This window comes from Pyrgilauda ruficollis, unplaced genomic scaffold (genome assembly GCF_017590135.1).
Source record: "Pyrgilauda ruficollis isolate IOZ18807 unplaced genomic scaffold, ASM1759013v1 scaffold328, whole genome shotgun sequence".
NCBI classification, from domain to species: Eukaryota; Metazoa; Chordata; class Aves; order Passeriformes; family Passeridae; genus Pyrgilauda; species Pyrgilauda ruficollis.
In genome coordinates, this window is record NW_024524689.1 from 1 (window position 1) to 15,133 (window position 15,133).

Consider the following 15,133-nt stretch of genomic DNA (forward strand, 5'->3'; position numbering starts at 1 on the left):
GTGTCCCCTCCCTGTCCCCTGCAGGGAATGTGATTCCACACACTGGCAGCATCCACGGGCCCTCCACACTCCATGATCCCGTAAAAGCAAAGCAGGGGCAGCACTGCCACAGCAGGCCAAGCTCCCACAGCACACCAGGCCACGCTGCAGCAGGCCCCTGGTTCTGGGGAGACGCAGCAGCCTCACCTGTAGAAGTGTTCAAAGGTGTGGGCAAACTCCAGGCCACTGAAGACGACAAAGGGCTCCAAGAATTGCTGCAGCCGCTCCAGAGGCCCCGTGCTGCCCACGGCCCTGCGGAGCTCCTGGATCTGCACGTCAAGGTAGCGGGCAAACTGCTCGCTCACCTGCAAGGGACAGGCTGGCTGCAGACAGGACTCACCAGGTGCCCACAGGGCTGGGCTGGGGGAATGTCCCTGCAGGGAGCAGCCGGGAAACTCTGGCACTCCCAGGCAGGGGCCGAGGGTGCCCAGGCACCAGCCCAAGGCTGAGCTGGGCACCATCCGGGGTGCCAGAGCAGGGTTCTGTGGCTCAGGGGGAACAGGACACCACCCACCCAGAGCTTGTCCCAGTGCCGTGGGCCAGGGCAGCTCCCCAGCCCCTGCCCAGGCCACGGCACCGGGGCCGCGCTCCCTGGACTCACGTGCAGGGCAGTCAGGAAGGAGAGCTGCAGCAAAGCCCCCGCAAAGCCCTGGCCCAGGGCCAGCACAAAGGCGGCCTGCTGCCCGAAGAGCTCCTCCGTGGCCCCGCGCAGGCGCCGGTACAGCCGGCAGTAGCGCTCCGCAAGGTCCGGCGCCTGCCCCGCCGCCTCCAGGAACCGCTGCACCTGCGGGAGCGGCGCGAGGGCTGAGCCGCAGCGGGATGTGCCCTCGGAACATCCCCAGCCTGCCCTGCCAACACCAGCTGCCTGCTCCCCGGGACTCGGGGCCCTGCTGCTGCTGCTGCTGCTGCGGGACTGCCAAGGTGGGAGCGCAGCTCTGAGGGCTGCCCAGGGGCTGTGGGGGCACTACGGAGACACAGCAGCAGCCCAGCAGGAAATAACAGCCCGACACCGGACCTGGCTCCTGGCCTGGCTGACACTCGAGCCATGCCGGGGTGGCAGGCGCAGCAGGGCTGTCCCCACATCGCTCCAGGCTCTGTGGAGGCCAGGTACAGCCCTGTGCCTTCCCCATGCTCCCAGGGCACTGCCAGACCCCACTCCCTGCTCCAACCACCCAGGGAAGGTCCCATACCCATTCCAGTCAGCCCTCCAAGCTCTACCTGCTGCTGCACCACGCCACGCCAGCACTGCGAGATTCCCCGCAGGCCTCTCGACTTCTCCACCACCGCCTTTGCAGTCCTGGCCGGCACCTCCTTGTTCTTCCCCTGCTTCCCACCTGCCAAGGGTCAGTCTCAGGCTCAGTGTGGCTCCGTGGGCAGGCCCCGCACACTGACCTGCCACAGCAGGGCTGAGGGGACGCTGGGGAGGCACGGCCACTGCTGGGGCATAGCCACAAGCCTTCCCAGGCTCAGGAGCCTCTGTGCCACAGGATGCTCCCAGAGGAGCCCCATGGCCACAGCCTGGCACTCCGGAGCAGCCCCAGGGCAGGGCAGTCCCTGGCTCACCAGCTGCTCTGCTCTCCTCTGGCTCGGGGCCGCCGGGGTCCACGTGCACCAGGAGCTGGGTCAGGCGCCGCACGCAGGAACCAAAGGCAGCCCTGCGTCCCGTGGCACGGCGGGGCAGCTCCACGCTCTCCAGGTACTCACTCAGCAGCCAGGCCAAGGGACTGACACCATCGGGGTCTGCGAGGCCAACCAGACCCTCAGCCAGGTGCCTCTGCCTGGGGCACGGCTCGGCTGGCTCCCGGAGAGCGCAGGCTACCTGGGCTGGTGATGCTCTGCACCAAGGGGTTCACCAGGGCCTCCCAGAACGTCCTGCCCAGAGCCCGGGCTGCCTCGTCGTCGGGAAGGAAGCGGTTGGCAAAGCCCTGCTCGTGCTGCAGCGCCCGGTTCAGTCTGCAAAGCGACCGGGCAGCACTCGGTGCCAAGGGCTGGAGAACTCCCACGGCAAAGCAGAGCGCAGTGGTGGCTCCCTGCTCTGCCCTTTGCCAAGGCACGATGGCCCCCTGGCCCCACTGGCCCCCAGCAGCCAGGGAGGGCCCCTTGGTGTCCCCGGGGCCTGCCCCCAATGGCCCTCAGGGCCCTCACAGCTCCTGCCAAATGGGGGCTGTGCAGTGCCTATGGCCACGAGATCCTGCTGTGCCTGGCCAACCTCTGTCAGGATGTGCCAGCCCCTGGGGGGACCAGCATCCTGCCCTGGGGGTTAGCCCAGCTTAAACCCAGATGACCCCAAGGTGGCCCTGGCCAGGAAGGACCACAGGTGGCCAGGGAGAAGCAAGGGCCCCTCCCATCCAGGTGCCACAGCCAGCTGCTCCTTTCCCAGCCCTGCAGTCCCCTCGCAGGCTGCCAGCCATGTCCCCCCCGGGCCCTGGGACACCAGGGATGCGATGGCACGGCCAGGACACGACTCACCTGCCAAAGAGCTGCAGCAGCCGCCCCCGGTCTCGGCAGATCTCCTGGCTCCAGGCGTGAGCCCGAGCGGTGCAGGAGAGGAACGTCCGCCGGCACAGCTGCTCCCTGAAGATGGGCCAGAAGGTGGGTTTGGGACCCAGCACCTCGATGCCACGCACACGTGTGTCAATGCCACCCTACGGGACAGCGGGACCCTCAGTTCCTCGGGCTGGGCCCCGACGCCCCGCACTGCCCGCTGCCAGGCCCAGCCCCTGCTCCCCTACCTGCTGGCACCGCTTCACCCGGATCTGGATGACGGGCCAGAAGCGGGTCATGTTCTCCAGCAGGATCACTCTGCTGTCCGAGGGCAGGATGGTCACCTGCAGGGAGGCACCGAGCCCTCAGCGTGACAGGCAGCCCAAGGAGCTCCCACAGCGCAGCTCCTGCCATTCCCACCTCCCCGAGGGCACCTCCCCGGGCCTCACACCACAGCCAGACCTCCACGGGCCACAGCAAGGACCAGCCCGCCACTCCCCCGGGGACTCACCGCATTGAGCTCCGTCCTGATGGTGGCAGGGCTGTCCCCGCCCAGCACCACCACCCTCGATGGCATATAGCTGGAGTCCTCGCTGGCCACCAGCATGCTCAGCTCCCTGCAGCACAGCAAACACGGGGCTGCCCAGCCATTCCCGCCTCCCTGCCCCAGTCCTGAGGGCACCACGCCCTGCCAGCCTCCTCCTGCTGTCCTGGGACGGGGCCACTGTGGCAGGGCTGGCACACATCCCCAAAGCCCTCTCCTCCACACACAGCCCTGCTGGCCCAGCCCCACCTGATCACCACTCCACACTGCATGTGCACAGTGATGAAGTGGGAGCCGGTGCTGCCATTCGACTCCCAGTAGGTCCTGGGGTTCCTGTCCATGAGCTTGCTGGCCTGGTGCGAGTTGGAAGAGACCTGCACCTTCTCCCAACACTTGTCCTCCTTCACCTCCATGCTGGAGCCTGTGGGCAGAGCACATGGAGCTTCCAGCCACCAAGACTGGGGTCAGCACCCCCTGCCTGCACTCACCTTGGCACAGGTTGTGCAGGAAGACATCAAAGAAGGGGATGCTGATGGGCTGGTGGCTCCGGCGGTGCTCCTCAATCTGTCCCAGGACCAGCTGTGGCATGGGGCAAGGCTCTTACCAGAAGCCCCAGGTCCTCCTCCCTTCAGTCCCCACAGGGCTGTGCCAGGCAGGGAGCACAAGGCCGTCCCTCGGCAGCAGGGACAGCCTGATGCCCCCCCCCCACAGGGCTGTGCCAGGGGGCTGGGCTCCCTAGCACAAGGCCATCCCTTGGCAGCAGGGACAGCCTGATGCCCCCAGACCCAAATTCCCAGGCAGCCGTGCCTCCCCTGCCCACCTGGATGCAGCCAGCCAGGATGCTGCTCGTCAGCTTCTTGTGGAGGCTGGCGTACTTCTCACACTCCGCCACCAGCTCGAGCAGGGCCGGCGCCAACGACGGCACCGTGCTGTGCTTTTCCAGGGCCTTGGACAGAGCCTCGTGGGTGCCCACGTGGCACATCACCACCACACAGTCCTTGCTGGCACTGCCCAGGCGGTGCAGGAAGCCAACGACCTCCTGCAGCACCTACGGAGACGCAGCCGTGAGCAGACGGGCACTGCTGGCAACTCCCCGGGGCCCCCAGCAGCCGGAGCTGCAGCTCCATTCCCCTCATCCCAGCCCCACCAGCACCCACCAGAGCCTGGCCAGGCACAGCCAGACTGGGCATGTGGCCACCAGGACACAGACACGGCCAGGACAGCCGCTCCCCACCTCCCAGTGCCTCAGACACAAGGCCAGGCTGCCACCAGCGGGGCCCTGCTTGCCCAGCCCGGCTGAGGCACAGCCAGCACAGCCACCCTGCCTGCCACGAGTCCCGGGGCCCCCTCACCTCCCAGCTGCTGCTGTGGGTGATCAGGAAGGACACGCAGGGCTCCACACACTCATGCCAGGGCAGCACATCCTCCTGGTAACTGTCCAGGAACTTGTTCAGGATCCTGGTGACGGAGGGGGCCTGCTCAGGCTGGGCCACAGGGACAGCAGTCCTGCAGGCAGCCCTGCTTCCCTGCCCCACCTGGAAGGCACCTCTCAGGGACTGGGAACCAAGGCTCCCCTGGCACCTTGCACACCCCACCAGCACCCAGGCATGTCCTCTGCTGCCCCTGCAGGCCCCCACCAGCACCAGGCACAGCTGCTGTAGCCCCACGTGGCCCTGTGCCCCAGGACACACCAACTGGCACTTGCCTATGCACTGGGGTGTGCCTGCCCCCAGGGAAGAACAGCCCCACCAGGACCCACAAACATGCACTGGGTCTCCCCACCATGACCCCCAGCACTCACACACCTCATGAGGGGGTCCCAGACCCCGCTCAGTCACCCTGCACCCACCTGAGGATGCTCAGGCTCACGGCCTTCTCTGTCCCCAGCAGCTCCAAGCTGCGCAGCAACAGCCGGAAGCAGCTGTGGTCCTGCAGCAGCTGGGCCACCTGGCCAGAGGGAACAGGGCCTTGGCTGCAGAGCTGCCGCTCCAGGGCCACCACCACCTCCTTGGACAGGACGCCATCGTCCAGGCCACCCAGCAGCATCTGCACGCCCTTGGGGTCCAGCAGGAGCTCTCTGCCTGCCATGACAAGGACAAGTGAGCCCAGCCCAGGCGCTCGCTCGAGCGGCAGCAGCCCCTCAGGGTGCTCTGCCCCGTCGGGCCGGGCAGTCCCGCCCGTGGCACCCGCGGGGCCGTGGCACGGGCAGGGTGGGCAGCACGGTACCTGCTGCCTCCGGGCCCAGGGGCAGCCCGTGCTCTGCCAGCCGATTGATGGCGCTGAGGGCCAGCACTGCCTGGGGGCAGCCGCTGCTCTGCCCGGCCCTCCAGCAGCTCTGCAGCACCGCCAGGAGATCGCAGCTCGCCAGCTGCTCCGCCAGGCCCCGGTGCCCGTCCATCAGCATGTTCACCACCAGCAGGCCGTTCTGCACTCCTGAGGAGCCCCTGCAGGGACACGGCCGTGCCACTCTCCTCCGCCGGGCACAGAGCCTCCCCTGCACCCACAAGCCACCTGCCCGCCCTGCCCGTCCTTCCCCCTGCAGATTCCGGCCAACCTCAGCCGCTCTCCACGCTCGGCCCCTACCCTGGGACCCTCTGCATGGTGCTCAGGGCAGCAGGGATGCTACTCAGCAGGCTGGCAGAGCCCTTGCTGGAGGCAGAGCCGATGCTGGCAAAGATCTCCCGCATCATCTGCGCATCGCCGTGGTTCCAGGGCAAGCACTTCCCTCCGGCGCCTCCCGGCTCGGCGTCCGCAGCTCCCACCAGCACCTTCAGGGCCTGCGAGGACGAGAGCAGCGCGCAGGGCAGCGGCCCCTCCAGCCCGCCGGGGCAGCCCGCGCTCCCTGCCCAGCCCGGCACGCCCCGGCACTCACCGCCAGCCCGGCCTGCTGCACCAGGGCCGAGCAGCCGTGCTGCTGCATGCAGCCCAGCACGGCCCGCACGCCGCCCTCCGTGGCAAAGGGCACGCGCCACTCGTAGCACAGGGCCAGCAGCACGGCCAGCAGCCGCAGCGTCACCGCCACCAGCGCCTTCTCTGACACCTCCGTGCTCAGCAGCTCCACTGACACCTGCACCAGCTTCTCCCTGCATGGGACAGGACACCTCAGGCACGGCCTCCTTGGGCCCTGACAGCCACCTCCTTCCTGCCCACGCTGCAGCTGGGACGGCCCTGCCAATGAGCCTGCCTGGCACAAAGGGACACAAAATCCACCTTTCCTCTCACACACGCCACCCTTCACACTCCCGCTGCCACCTCGCACTCTTCCGGCCCAGCACCGTCCCCCACCCTGCCCACAGGGCCCCCTCAGGCAGCAGGAGGGGTGTGCAGCACCCCAGCACTCACCCAGCACTCCCGATGCCCAGCCCGCCCTGGGCTGTGCCGCCTTGCTGCTCCGACTTGGGCTCCTCCTCCAGCATCTTCAGGATGTGCTTGAGCCCAGCTAAGCGCAGCCCCACCGCTGAGCTGCTGCTCTGGATCACGTCCACCACAGCTGCAACCTTGGCCAGCGAGCCGCTCTCGCTCAGCCCCTTGGAGCTGCCCAGCGCTGGCCGGAGGGACGGAGGCGTCAGGGCAGCCGTGACGCCTCCAGCAGCTCCCAGGGTGCCACACACCCTCAGACCCAGCGCCCACAGGCACCTCCACTTCAGGCAGCCCTGCCTGCGTGGCCCCCATGCCCTGCCCAGAGCCTTCCCCTGGGGGGGCAGCAGTGCCGCTGCCAGCACCGCGCCTGTGCCCCGACGTGTGGCAGGACATTACCTTGGATCTGCTCCTCCGTCACCTCTGGCAGGAACAGCCCTTCCCTCTCCAAGAGCTCGCTGAACAGCTGGGAATCTGACTTCACTGCCACACTGCAGCCTTGCGGCCCTGGGGCTGCAGAAAGGTCTCCCTCCGCTGCCTTGGCCATCGTGCCTTCAGGGCCAGTGCTCCTGTCACCCTCTGAGGACACTGCGGTGCTCCCTCCACCATCCTGCTCTGCTCCCCTTCCGAGGAAGCGTCTGGCGTAGACACGGGAGCCACGCAGGTCACGCAGAGAGCTGCCCTGGCACCGCTTCTCCAGGACCTGCAGCACCTTCTGGGCCAGCTCCGCAGGGACCGACAGCTGCACCAGGGCTTCTTCATCCACCTCCGACAGCCACACCCAGGGGACAAGTTAATCTCGGGCTCCCCACGCACCCCATGCCCCTTGTGGCGGCCACTGCCACCACGGACAGAAAGGCTGCACTGCCAGAGGTGCCCAGGGCCACTCCCCACTGCCACCCTCCCCTGCCTGTCCCCGGCCCAACTCCCACCAGCCCACACCTCCCACCCGTGCTCACCACCCAGCTGCAACTGGCAGAATGACCCCACGGCCTTGCCTCGCCTGCCCAAACCTTGCTGGACAGTCACTCTTCCAGTCAGGGGACACTGCCTTTCCTCTCATCAACACTCACTGCTCTGCCGAGCTCTCCAAGCTTTCACCATCCCCACTCACCCTCCCATTTCTGCCCCGTTCAGGCTGTTCCTGCACAGCCCACACTTGCCATCTCCTCCCTAATGTTCCCTTTGCTCCTCCCTCCCATTTCCCTGCTGCAGGCACTGGCCCCTACCTGCTCTCCCTGGTGCTGCTGGATGAGACAGGTGATCTCTTTCTGCTCCTGTGCTTCCAGCTTCCTCACAAAGAAGAGCAGCTCCCACCACTCGGCACGGCTCAGCGTGTCTGCAGCCTTGGGCAGCCGCTGGCCCAGGTAAGGCAGGGAGTACAGCCCCCCCAAGGGCTTGCACAGGAATGGCTGTGGAACTGCAGGGGAGCAGAGCAAGGAAGGGCACTGTCAGCTCTGCCAACTCCCCCGTCCTGTGCTGCACACTCCTCATTCCCCAAGGAAAGAACTCATGGTGGTCAGAAGAGGTCCCCACTATACCATAGCTTGCTGGGAGAAAGGAAGTTGACAGGAGGGCAGTGGGAGAGTTGGAATATGCTTGAAGGAGACCGATGGGCTACTCACCTGCTCTCAGTCTGTGGTTTCGTGTCAGGGTGTTCACCTTCTCCTGGCCCTCAAGCTCCTTTTGTTCTGAAGGGCCAATGATCTCGACCATGTGCCAGTGAACCCAGTACGTACAGCCCAGAGCTTGCCAGTACACCTGAGGAGGAGAGCCCAGAACACACCCAGCTGGCAGAAGGCAAACCCAACCCCACTGTCCCCATGCAAGGCTGCACAGGAGAGCAGACAAGCCCCTTGGCAGCGCCTGCTCCCCCTGCAGCAATACCTGCACCGGGGGCATGCCGTCGTTGCTGCGGCGGAAGTCGCCCTCGTCGCCGGCGCTGACCTGCTCGTAGTCCTCGAGCATGCGCACCCGCATGCCGCTCACCAGCGTGGCCTGCACGTACTCCACGTAGCTGCTGCGGCTCGGGAAGGCCGAGCGCGTCTTGAAGGTCACGGGCTCCTTTGCTGGGGATGCGGGGGCTGCTTCGGCAGCAGTGCTGGCCGGGGTCCTGTGCTGGAAGATGGAGCGGGCAGGGCGAGGCTGCAGGTCCCGCTGGCCCAGCGGCTCTGCCTTGTGCCTGTGGCTCCAGCCCATCACGTGCACCAGCTCCGAGATGAGGTTTGCCATGGCCATGCTGAACTCAAACTCCTGCTTCACACGGCTCCTCTCCTCAGGGACAGGGCCGGGCACAGCACAGCCCTGCTGCTCCTCTCCCTGCTCCACGCCACTGCTCAGCTTGTCCAGGAGAGAAGTCACGCACAGGTAGCGCTTCACCAGGACAAACAGCTGCTTCCCAGGGATCTGCAACAAGCACAGCTCTCACACTCAGCCTGCAGAGCACCTCCAGCCCCCAGCTCTCTCTGAGCCACCAGCTCATTCCCAGGCAGGCTCCCGGGAGAGCTCCGGACCAGCCGGCAGCAGCAGAGACCTCTGAGCCCACCCTCCCCTCCCTGCTGGCAGACCAGGCTCTGCAGCTGCCTCTGCACCACCCCCAGCCCCTCACCAGGCCCAGGCCCTGAGCCAGCTCTCCCGACAGCCAGTCCTGCTCACCTGCCCACCTTCAACTCCCCTCTTGTCCCAGACAAGGGTGCCAGCCCTGGCCCCCCACTCCCACCCCTCCTGGCCCCTCGTGCCCCAGGGCTGCTGGCGGGTCCGGCACCACCTGCGGGAGGTGAATCCCCTCGAAGGACATGCAGTGCTCTGCAGAGGACGTGATCTCAGCAAACAGCTCCAGCAAGGTGCAGCGACTGTCAAAGTCCATGTGCTGCTCAATGCCATCCTGCTGGCTCAGGGACAGCAGGACATGGGCCCAGACTCCTGCAACAACAACAAAAACTCTTCAGGCCCCAGAAAGACAGCCCTCACCCCACCTCCCTGTGAGACACAGAGCTGCAGGGAAGGAACAGCTTTGCTGCTCGGTGTCACCTGATCCACCTTCTGTCCCTTCCTCTGGAGTGGCAACATTTTGCTCCACGGTGTTTTTTTCCTACCCCTAAAGCTGAGAGATTCTCACAAAGCAGCAACCCCAAATAACTGATTCCAGAACAGGGTCCCAGGGAAGAAAAGAAGTCAAGTTTTAACCTGAATCAGCCCCTCATCTGCCCCACTTCAGAGCTGCACAAACTCAGGCACTAGGACAGGGAAAGCCAGATCTCCTGTGGGATACACCACAACCAGCAACCTTCCAGGTGCACCCAAGCCTCATCAGGCACTTCCAAGCCATGACAGCTCCTCTTAAATGAGAGAACTGGATGAGGACCAGCCTCTACCCACCAGGGTTGTGTCAGGCCCTTTGGCACTGGTCTTCATTGCAAGGCTACATGGAAGGAGATTGCTTTTTCCTCTAAGTGTATCCAGTCAAGGACCTTTTCATTGCAAAAAGTCGAAGTAAGAAGGAAGCCATAAACAAGAACATAAAGAATAACAAACCTGACTGACAAGTGCTAATGGATGCAGTGAGGAGTAACAAATCTGGTCAGTCATAACAATTAGTAAGGACATCTGGACAACAATTAGTAAGGACATCTGGCATGTGAGAATGATTATTTTTCAGTAAGATTATCTGATTAATTGGAATTGGCAAGGAACATAAAGGGGGTGCAGAGAAAGGGCTATAAAAGGGGCCAGTCATGTTTAAACCACAGCTGGTCAGTGTGTTTGTCTGACAGTCCTGTACCTGATTGACACTGTCCTACTTTCTTATTGAATCTTTACTAAGTCTCTCTCTACCCTGTGTGTGTGCTGCAAAGACCGAGTGCCAGCTGCTGGTGAGACCTGCACGAGTGGCATTTGGTACCACGAACTGGAGCCTTACTGGGGCTGTGGGAGCCCTGTGGAGTCAGTCAGGGGAGTGAGTGACAGCTGGAGGTGCCATCACTCTCTGGATCAAATCACAGATTTGAGCTTGGAATACCAGTTATCAGGAGGACTGGTGTACAGCTGACCCAGATCAAATTACTCAGGTCTGATCAGGGGTGTAGGAGTCCCTGGCCTGACGTGCCAGCTACTGGGGCAAGTGCAAGGGTCTCTCCAGTGCCAGTGCCTGGAGCTGGCAGGATCCTCAGTCATCAGCCACTGGGGAGAGAACAGTGTGTGTTCTGAAGAACAGCTGCTGGAAGGGAGGCAAGTGAGAAGCTGAAGCAGGACTGCATGCCTGGGGCCAGTGGGAAAGGGTGAGTGTCTGCATCTTTCCCAACCTTGCTGTGCATGTAACTCATTAGCAACTTCATGCTGGAAGAGCAAGGATGAGGTCCTGGGTCCAGACTGAGGTATGAGGTGGGTGGGGGCTGGTGCTGGAAGTCCCAAGGGATGTGTGAATGTGGACTGTGGAACAAAAGTGCTACAGGCTTACTAGCAAGCACCCAGCTTAACAAACTGATGAGCAGGGCGATCCCTGAGACTGGTAGAAGGGCTTGGATCCAGGCACGTGTTCAGGAGAGAGGGGCCATGCTGGTACCCAAGGGATCCATGAATGTGTGTGTACTTATGAACCTGGAAAATGCAGTGTGTCCTGGCAGGAGTGACCTTCTGTCTCTGCCAGACAAAGAGCAGAGAGTAGGAGGGAACATGGCTGGCTGTGTTTGTGTTTATGTGAGTGCTGTAAGTGTCTGCTGCCTGTGTCTGTGCTCCACGATGGGCAGTCAGCTTTGCTACTGGTTGAAGCTGCAAATGGGAAAGTGGCAGCTGCATCTCTCAGCTTGAGAAACTCCAGATTCCCCAGGCTGGGCTCCAGCAGTGGAGCAGGAGAGGTGCTGGGTAGGAGACAACCACCCTTTACATTCCTTCAACTCCTAAGAGTTAATCAGCATCCCAGCTCAGAAACCTGGCAGGGGAAAGAGTTTCTAACTCCAAGAGCAGTCCAGACAACTGCAACCATGAAAGTCCGGAAGATCCTGACTGATTCTTCCCCTTCTGCCAAGAAGCCCTGAGCCATGCTGCTTCCCAGGCATCTCACCCCTCCCGAAGGCCTGGCACCCCTCAGCTGCCCAGCACCCCTCGTGGCACTGAGCAGGAGCAGCCCCCACCTGCATCCTGAGCGCCCAGAGCGCGCAGCATCTCGCCGGCACCGCGGCGGATCCGCTTCTCCCGGTGGCACAGCATGGCCGTCAGCAGCTCCAGGGCTCCCGCCTCCCTGAAGGCGCCCGCCAGGGAGCCGATGCTGGCGTAGGCGCCCAGCACGTGCACCGTGCTCAGGATGGAGCACTCGGGGGTCCCGGCCTCGGCCACCTGGCGCCCGGCTCGCTGCACCAGGCTCCTGACATCGGCCTTCATCTCCAGCAGCGAGGCTTCGTCCAGCGGGATGAGCGCGGACAAGGCACCGGGCGCCTTCTCCTCTTTCGGCCCCTCCGGCCTCCTCTGGCCCAGCAGCGCCGGGCAGCTGGCGCACACCTCTTCTGCAGACATCCACAGGGAGATGTTCTCTGCCTTGCTCTCTCCAGAGCAGGCACTGCTGCCTCCCGCCGCTCTCTCTTCCAAGCTAACAACGCTCCACCGGACCAGGTATTCCGGCCGCTCGTCGTGGCCTCGCCGCTGCCGCAGCAGCTTCTCTGGGTGGGCCTGCAGTTTGGGCCCCAGCTGCACAAGCAGGGTGCCATTGTGCTTCTCATTCACCATGGCAGCAGATGTGTCTGCAGAGACAGAGGGGAAGCAGGAGCTGGGGAGAGGTGGCTGAGGCATGCTATGGCTAGAGATCCGTGTTCCTGTGTGTCACAGTGCTGGTGATATGGCAATGCAGCCATTAAAATGTGCTTTTATACCGGCTGTACAACCCTAACACAGCAAGTATGAGATATGGCTCACTTTCTCCTTGGAAAGCCACATCTATGTAGTTACAAGATAACAGGGCAAAACACAGTGATTTCTGGGCTGTCAAACAGACTGTGGGCACGGCAGGAATGCGGACAGCGGTGCCCAGGAAGCTCAGCTGTAACACCCGGCTGTGTGCAGATGGAGCGAGCTACCCGAGCCACACACGCTGGATCGGGGGCCAGTGCCAGTCTGCGCTGCAGGGCTCCGCTGCACATCACCCAGCGGGACCGGGACACGCTGAGGGACAGGCCTGTGCCCGGGGCACACATGCTAAAGGCAGGCGGCACGGCACTGCCATCCCCACGGAGAGGGCTCCTGCGGGCCGGCCTCGCCAGCGGCAGCATCAAAGCTCCTTCCAGGGGCGGGCAAAGCGACAGCTCGCCGGGCACCGAGCACCGGACCCGGCCCGGTTCGGCTGCCGCACCCCTTGCCCGGCCGGCCGGAGGCCGCGACCGAGGCCTCCCTTAAACGGCCCGGGCCCGTCCCGGCTCGGCTCCGCTCGGGGTGCTCGCCGGCCGCGCCCGGCCGTGCCCGGCCCGCCGCCCTCCCTCCGCCGCGGGGCCGCGCCGGGGCACCGCTCCCGCGCCGCTCCGGCCGGGGCGCCTGCGCAGAGCCCGCCCGACGGCGGCCGTGAGGGCGGGGCCTGGGCGGGCGGCAGCGGGGAGCCCGGACGGGAGCTGCGGGAGCGGGCAGCGCTGCGGGCTGCGTGAGGCACAGGGAGCACAGCGCGGCACTTGGGGCGCAGAGGGTGGGAAAGGGAAGGCGGAGAGGGAAGGACGCAGCAGCGGCCGGCGGTGGAAGTGCGGCAAGGAAGCAGTGAGGCGCTGCCGGGGCTGGGAGGAGCTGATGTCCGCGATTCGCAGCTTCCCAGTCACCTTGGCTGGAAGCCACCTTCCCATCCGCTTGCCTTCACTCCTCCACAAGAGAAGAGCTCGGGTGTCCTACAGCTAGGTTTGACACGATTGTGCCAAGTGACCGCACTGGGTCACCCACCAACCTCAAACTCAAGCCAAGGCAGTCCACAGCCCCACACTCATCTCTCCCACCAATCCCATGCCTGCCAGGACTGAACACAGCAGAACTTGACCCGTGGGAAAGTGAGGAAAGGCCCTGTGCACAAAACACGTCAGTAATATGACAGCAGTGGCATGAAAAACGCTTTATTTGCCCTGGGCATCACTCCACTGCTTTGACCCGTGGCAGGTTGACATAGCTTTTCATGGGGGGGAGAGGCTTGATCTTGCGCCCGGCCCAGCCACCCTTGCGGTGCCACAAGCCCGTGTGCGGGCGCTTGCCCAGCCAGCGGTTCCGGCCCGCCTTCCCGATCACCCGCTTGTTGTGATCCACGTTGGACACGCGGCCCACCGTGGCCACGCAGGTCTCCAGCACCTAGGGGACACAGAAGAGCTGCAGCCCTCCCTGGGGGCACACGGCTGTGTGCCCAGGCAGTCGAGCCAGGGACAGCAGAGCTCCTTTACCTGCATATGCCTTTTGGACGGCAGCTGCACGATGGCTGTCCCGTTCACCTTCCGCAGCAGCACTCCACAAGTACCTGCAGAAGGCAAGAGAGGAGGCAGCTGCACTGAGCAGCAGGACAAAGTATCCCACCCTGTGACAAGCACATCCCCATGCTGGTAACTCCCCAAAGCACTGTTGTACTTCAGCACTTCTTGCTGAAGACAGAGCCTTGAGGAATTAACAGGGCAGAGCTGCCCCTGCTTTTCTGGAGGGATGTGTTGCACTCTAACATGAAATGGCAACTCCCTGTCACTGGCCTCCTCTCCACCTGTGCTCAGCCAAACCCCTACAAAGAGTGGGTTGCCTGTGTGGGGACATACCAGCTGCACGGATGTACTGTGCTCCCTTCCCAGGGTGGCTCTCCAGGTTGCAGATCAGCGTGCCAACAGGCAGAGCCCCCAGCGGGTACGCGTCCCCTTCACTGGCTGACACTGGAAGACAGAAGCTGACAAGTTGGGCAAGGAGCAGCCGACGAGCCCTTGGCAAGACCGGCACAGCTGCCCCTGGCCCTGGCGTGCACCTGCCATCCTGCTAATGTGAGGCGAGTTCGTGATGCTGTTCCCTGGCTGCATGTTCTCCGTGGCAATGATCCAGCGCTTGCGGTTGCCGCCGGCCACCAGGGCGATGTCAGCCGACCTGCACGGAGAACCCGCCGCGGGTGAGCGGGGGGCCACGGCTGGCGCCACTGCCCGGGCCCGGGGCCGAGCCCGCACCCCGCACTCGCCTGCAAGGGTCGTATCGGACGCTGATGACCTTCTCGGTGAAGGGCTCCGGCGGGGCCCCCTCCTCGTAGCGCAGGCGCTGGAAGTCGATCATGCGGTAGCGCCGCTTGTGTCCCCCACCGATTCCCCGCACGCGGACGCGGCCTGCGGGACACGGGAGCGGCTGCAGGCGGGACCCCCCGCGCCCAGCCGGCCCCGGCAGCCCGCCTGCGCCCGCCTTCCCGTGTCCCGCACACCTGTGTGGTCGCGGCCGCCCGTCTTCTTCATGCCCAGGGGCCGCACGGTGTACTTGGCCCGGCACTTCCACAGCGGGTCGGTGGTGCAGCGCGGCGCCGAGCCGCCCAGCCCGCGGCAGGCGGCAAGCGCCGACATCGGCCCCGGCAGGCAGGGCTGGGGGCCGGGCGGCAGCGCCGGGGGCCGGGCCCGGCGGGGGCCCGCGGACAGCAGGAGAGCACCGAAGGCGCGGCAGAGCCCCAGCGCCGCCATGGCCGCGGGAAGGCGCCGCCGGACGGGGCGGAGCCGCCGCGGGCCCGAGCAGGGGCCACCGGCAGGTGGC

The 15,133-nt window shown here is 64.7% G+C and overlaps 2 protein-coding genes across 4 annotated transcripts; both read right to left on the bottom strand.

Annotated features, from left to right (window-relative positions):
* Nucleotides 1-101: 101 nt before the first annotated feature.
* Nucleotides 102-12,152, bottom strand: LOC121357350 (cullin-9-like). 3 transcript variants are annotated; one of them, XM_041474537.1, is made up of 23 exons: nt 11,554-12,152; nt 9,192-9,346; nt 8,312-8,830; nt 8,050-8,185; nt 7,654-7,844; nt 6,824-7,190; nt 6,410-6,611; nt 5,940-6,150; nt 5,651-5,844; nt 5,294-5,511; nt 4,917-5,148; nt 4,420-4,525; nt 3,888-4,115; nt 3,556-3,646; nt 3,317-3,488; nt 3,035-3,140; nt 2,772-2,867; nt 2,509-2,684; nt 1,859-1,992; nt 1,603-1,779; nt 1,258-1,373; nt 641-823; nt 107-344 (listed from the first exon to the last, which is right to left on the bottom strand). In XM_041474537.1, exons 1-23 carry the CDS (start codon nt 12,140-12,142, stop codon nt 183-185), a joined length of 4,761 nt encoding a protein of 1,586 aa, XP_041330471.1. In that variant the 5' UTR covers nt 12,143-12,152; the 3' UTR covers nt 107-182. The 3 variants fall into 3 exon arrangements, with proteins under 3 accessions (XP_041330472.1, XP_041330471.1, XP_041330473.1); XM_041474538.1 differs by lacking the exon at nt 641-823 and having other exon boundaries at nt 102-344; XM_041474539.1 differs by lacking the exons at nt 107-344; nt 641-823; nt 1,258-1,373 and having other exon boundaries at nt 1,606-1,779; nt 2,509-2,613.
* Nucleotides 12,153-13,481: 1,329 nt separating this feature from the next.
* Nucleotides 13,482-15,093, bottom strand: MRPL2 (mitochondrial ribosomal protein L2). The gene is made up of 6 exons (XM_041474543.1): nt 14,814-15,093; nt 14,580-14,721; nt 14,376-14,491; nt 14,176-14,286; nt 13,816-13,889; nt 13,482-13,726 (listed from the first exon to the last, which is right to left on the bottom strand). The coding sequence occupies exons 1-6, from the start codon at nt 15,061-15,063 to the stop codon at nt 13,514-13,516; spliced, it is 906 nt and encodes a 301-aa protein (XP_041330477.1). The 5' UTR covers nt 15,064-15,093; the 3' UTR covers nt 13,482-13,513.
* Nucleotides 15,094-15,133: the final 40 nt, after the last annotated feature.

Excerpts from the sequence above, each read along its gene's own strand:
- LOC121357350 (XM_041474537.1), bottom strand. The coding sequence starts at position 12,142 with ATGGTGAATGAGAAGCACAATGGCACCCTGCTTGTGCAGCTGGGGCCC. Across the intron at positions 9,347-11,553 it reads TCTGGGCGCTCAGGATGCAG|GAGTCTGGGCCCATGTCCTG; the intron begins GTGGGGGCTGCT and ends TTGTTGTTGCAG. Across the intron at positions 4,526-4,916 it reads GTGAGCCTGAGCATCCTCAG|GATCCTGAACAAGTTCCTGG; the intron begins GTGGGTGCAGGG and ends CTCCGTCACCAG.
- MRPL2 (XM_041474543.1), bottom strand. The coding sequence starts at position 15,063 with ATGGCGGCGCTGGGGCTCTGCCGCGCCTTCGGTGCTCTCCTGCTGTCC. Across the intron at positions 14,492-14,579 it reads GTCCGATACGACCCTTGCAG|GTCGGCTGACATCGCCCTGG; the intron begins GCGAGTGCGGGG and ends TTCTCCGTGCAG. Across the intron at positions 13,890-14,175 it reads ACAGTACATCCGTGCAGCTG|GTACTTGTGGAGTGCTGCTG; the intron begins GTATGTCCCCAC and ends TGCCTTCTGCAG.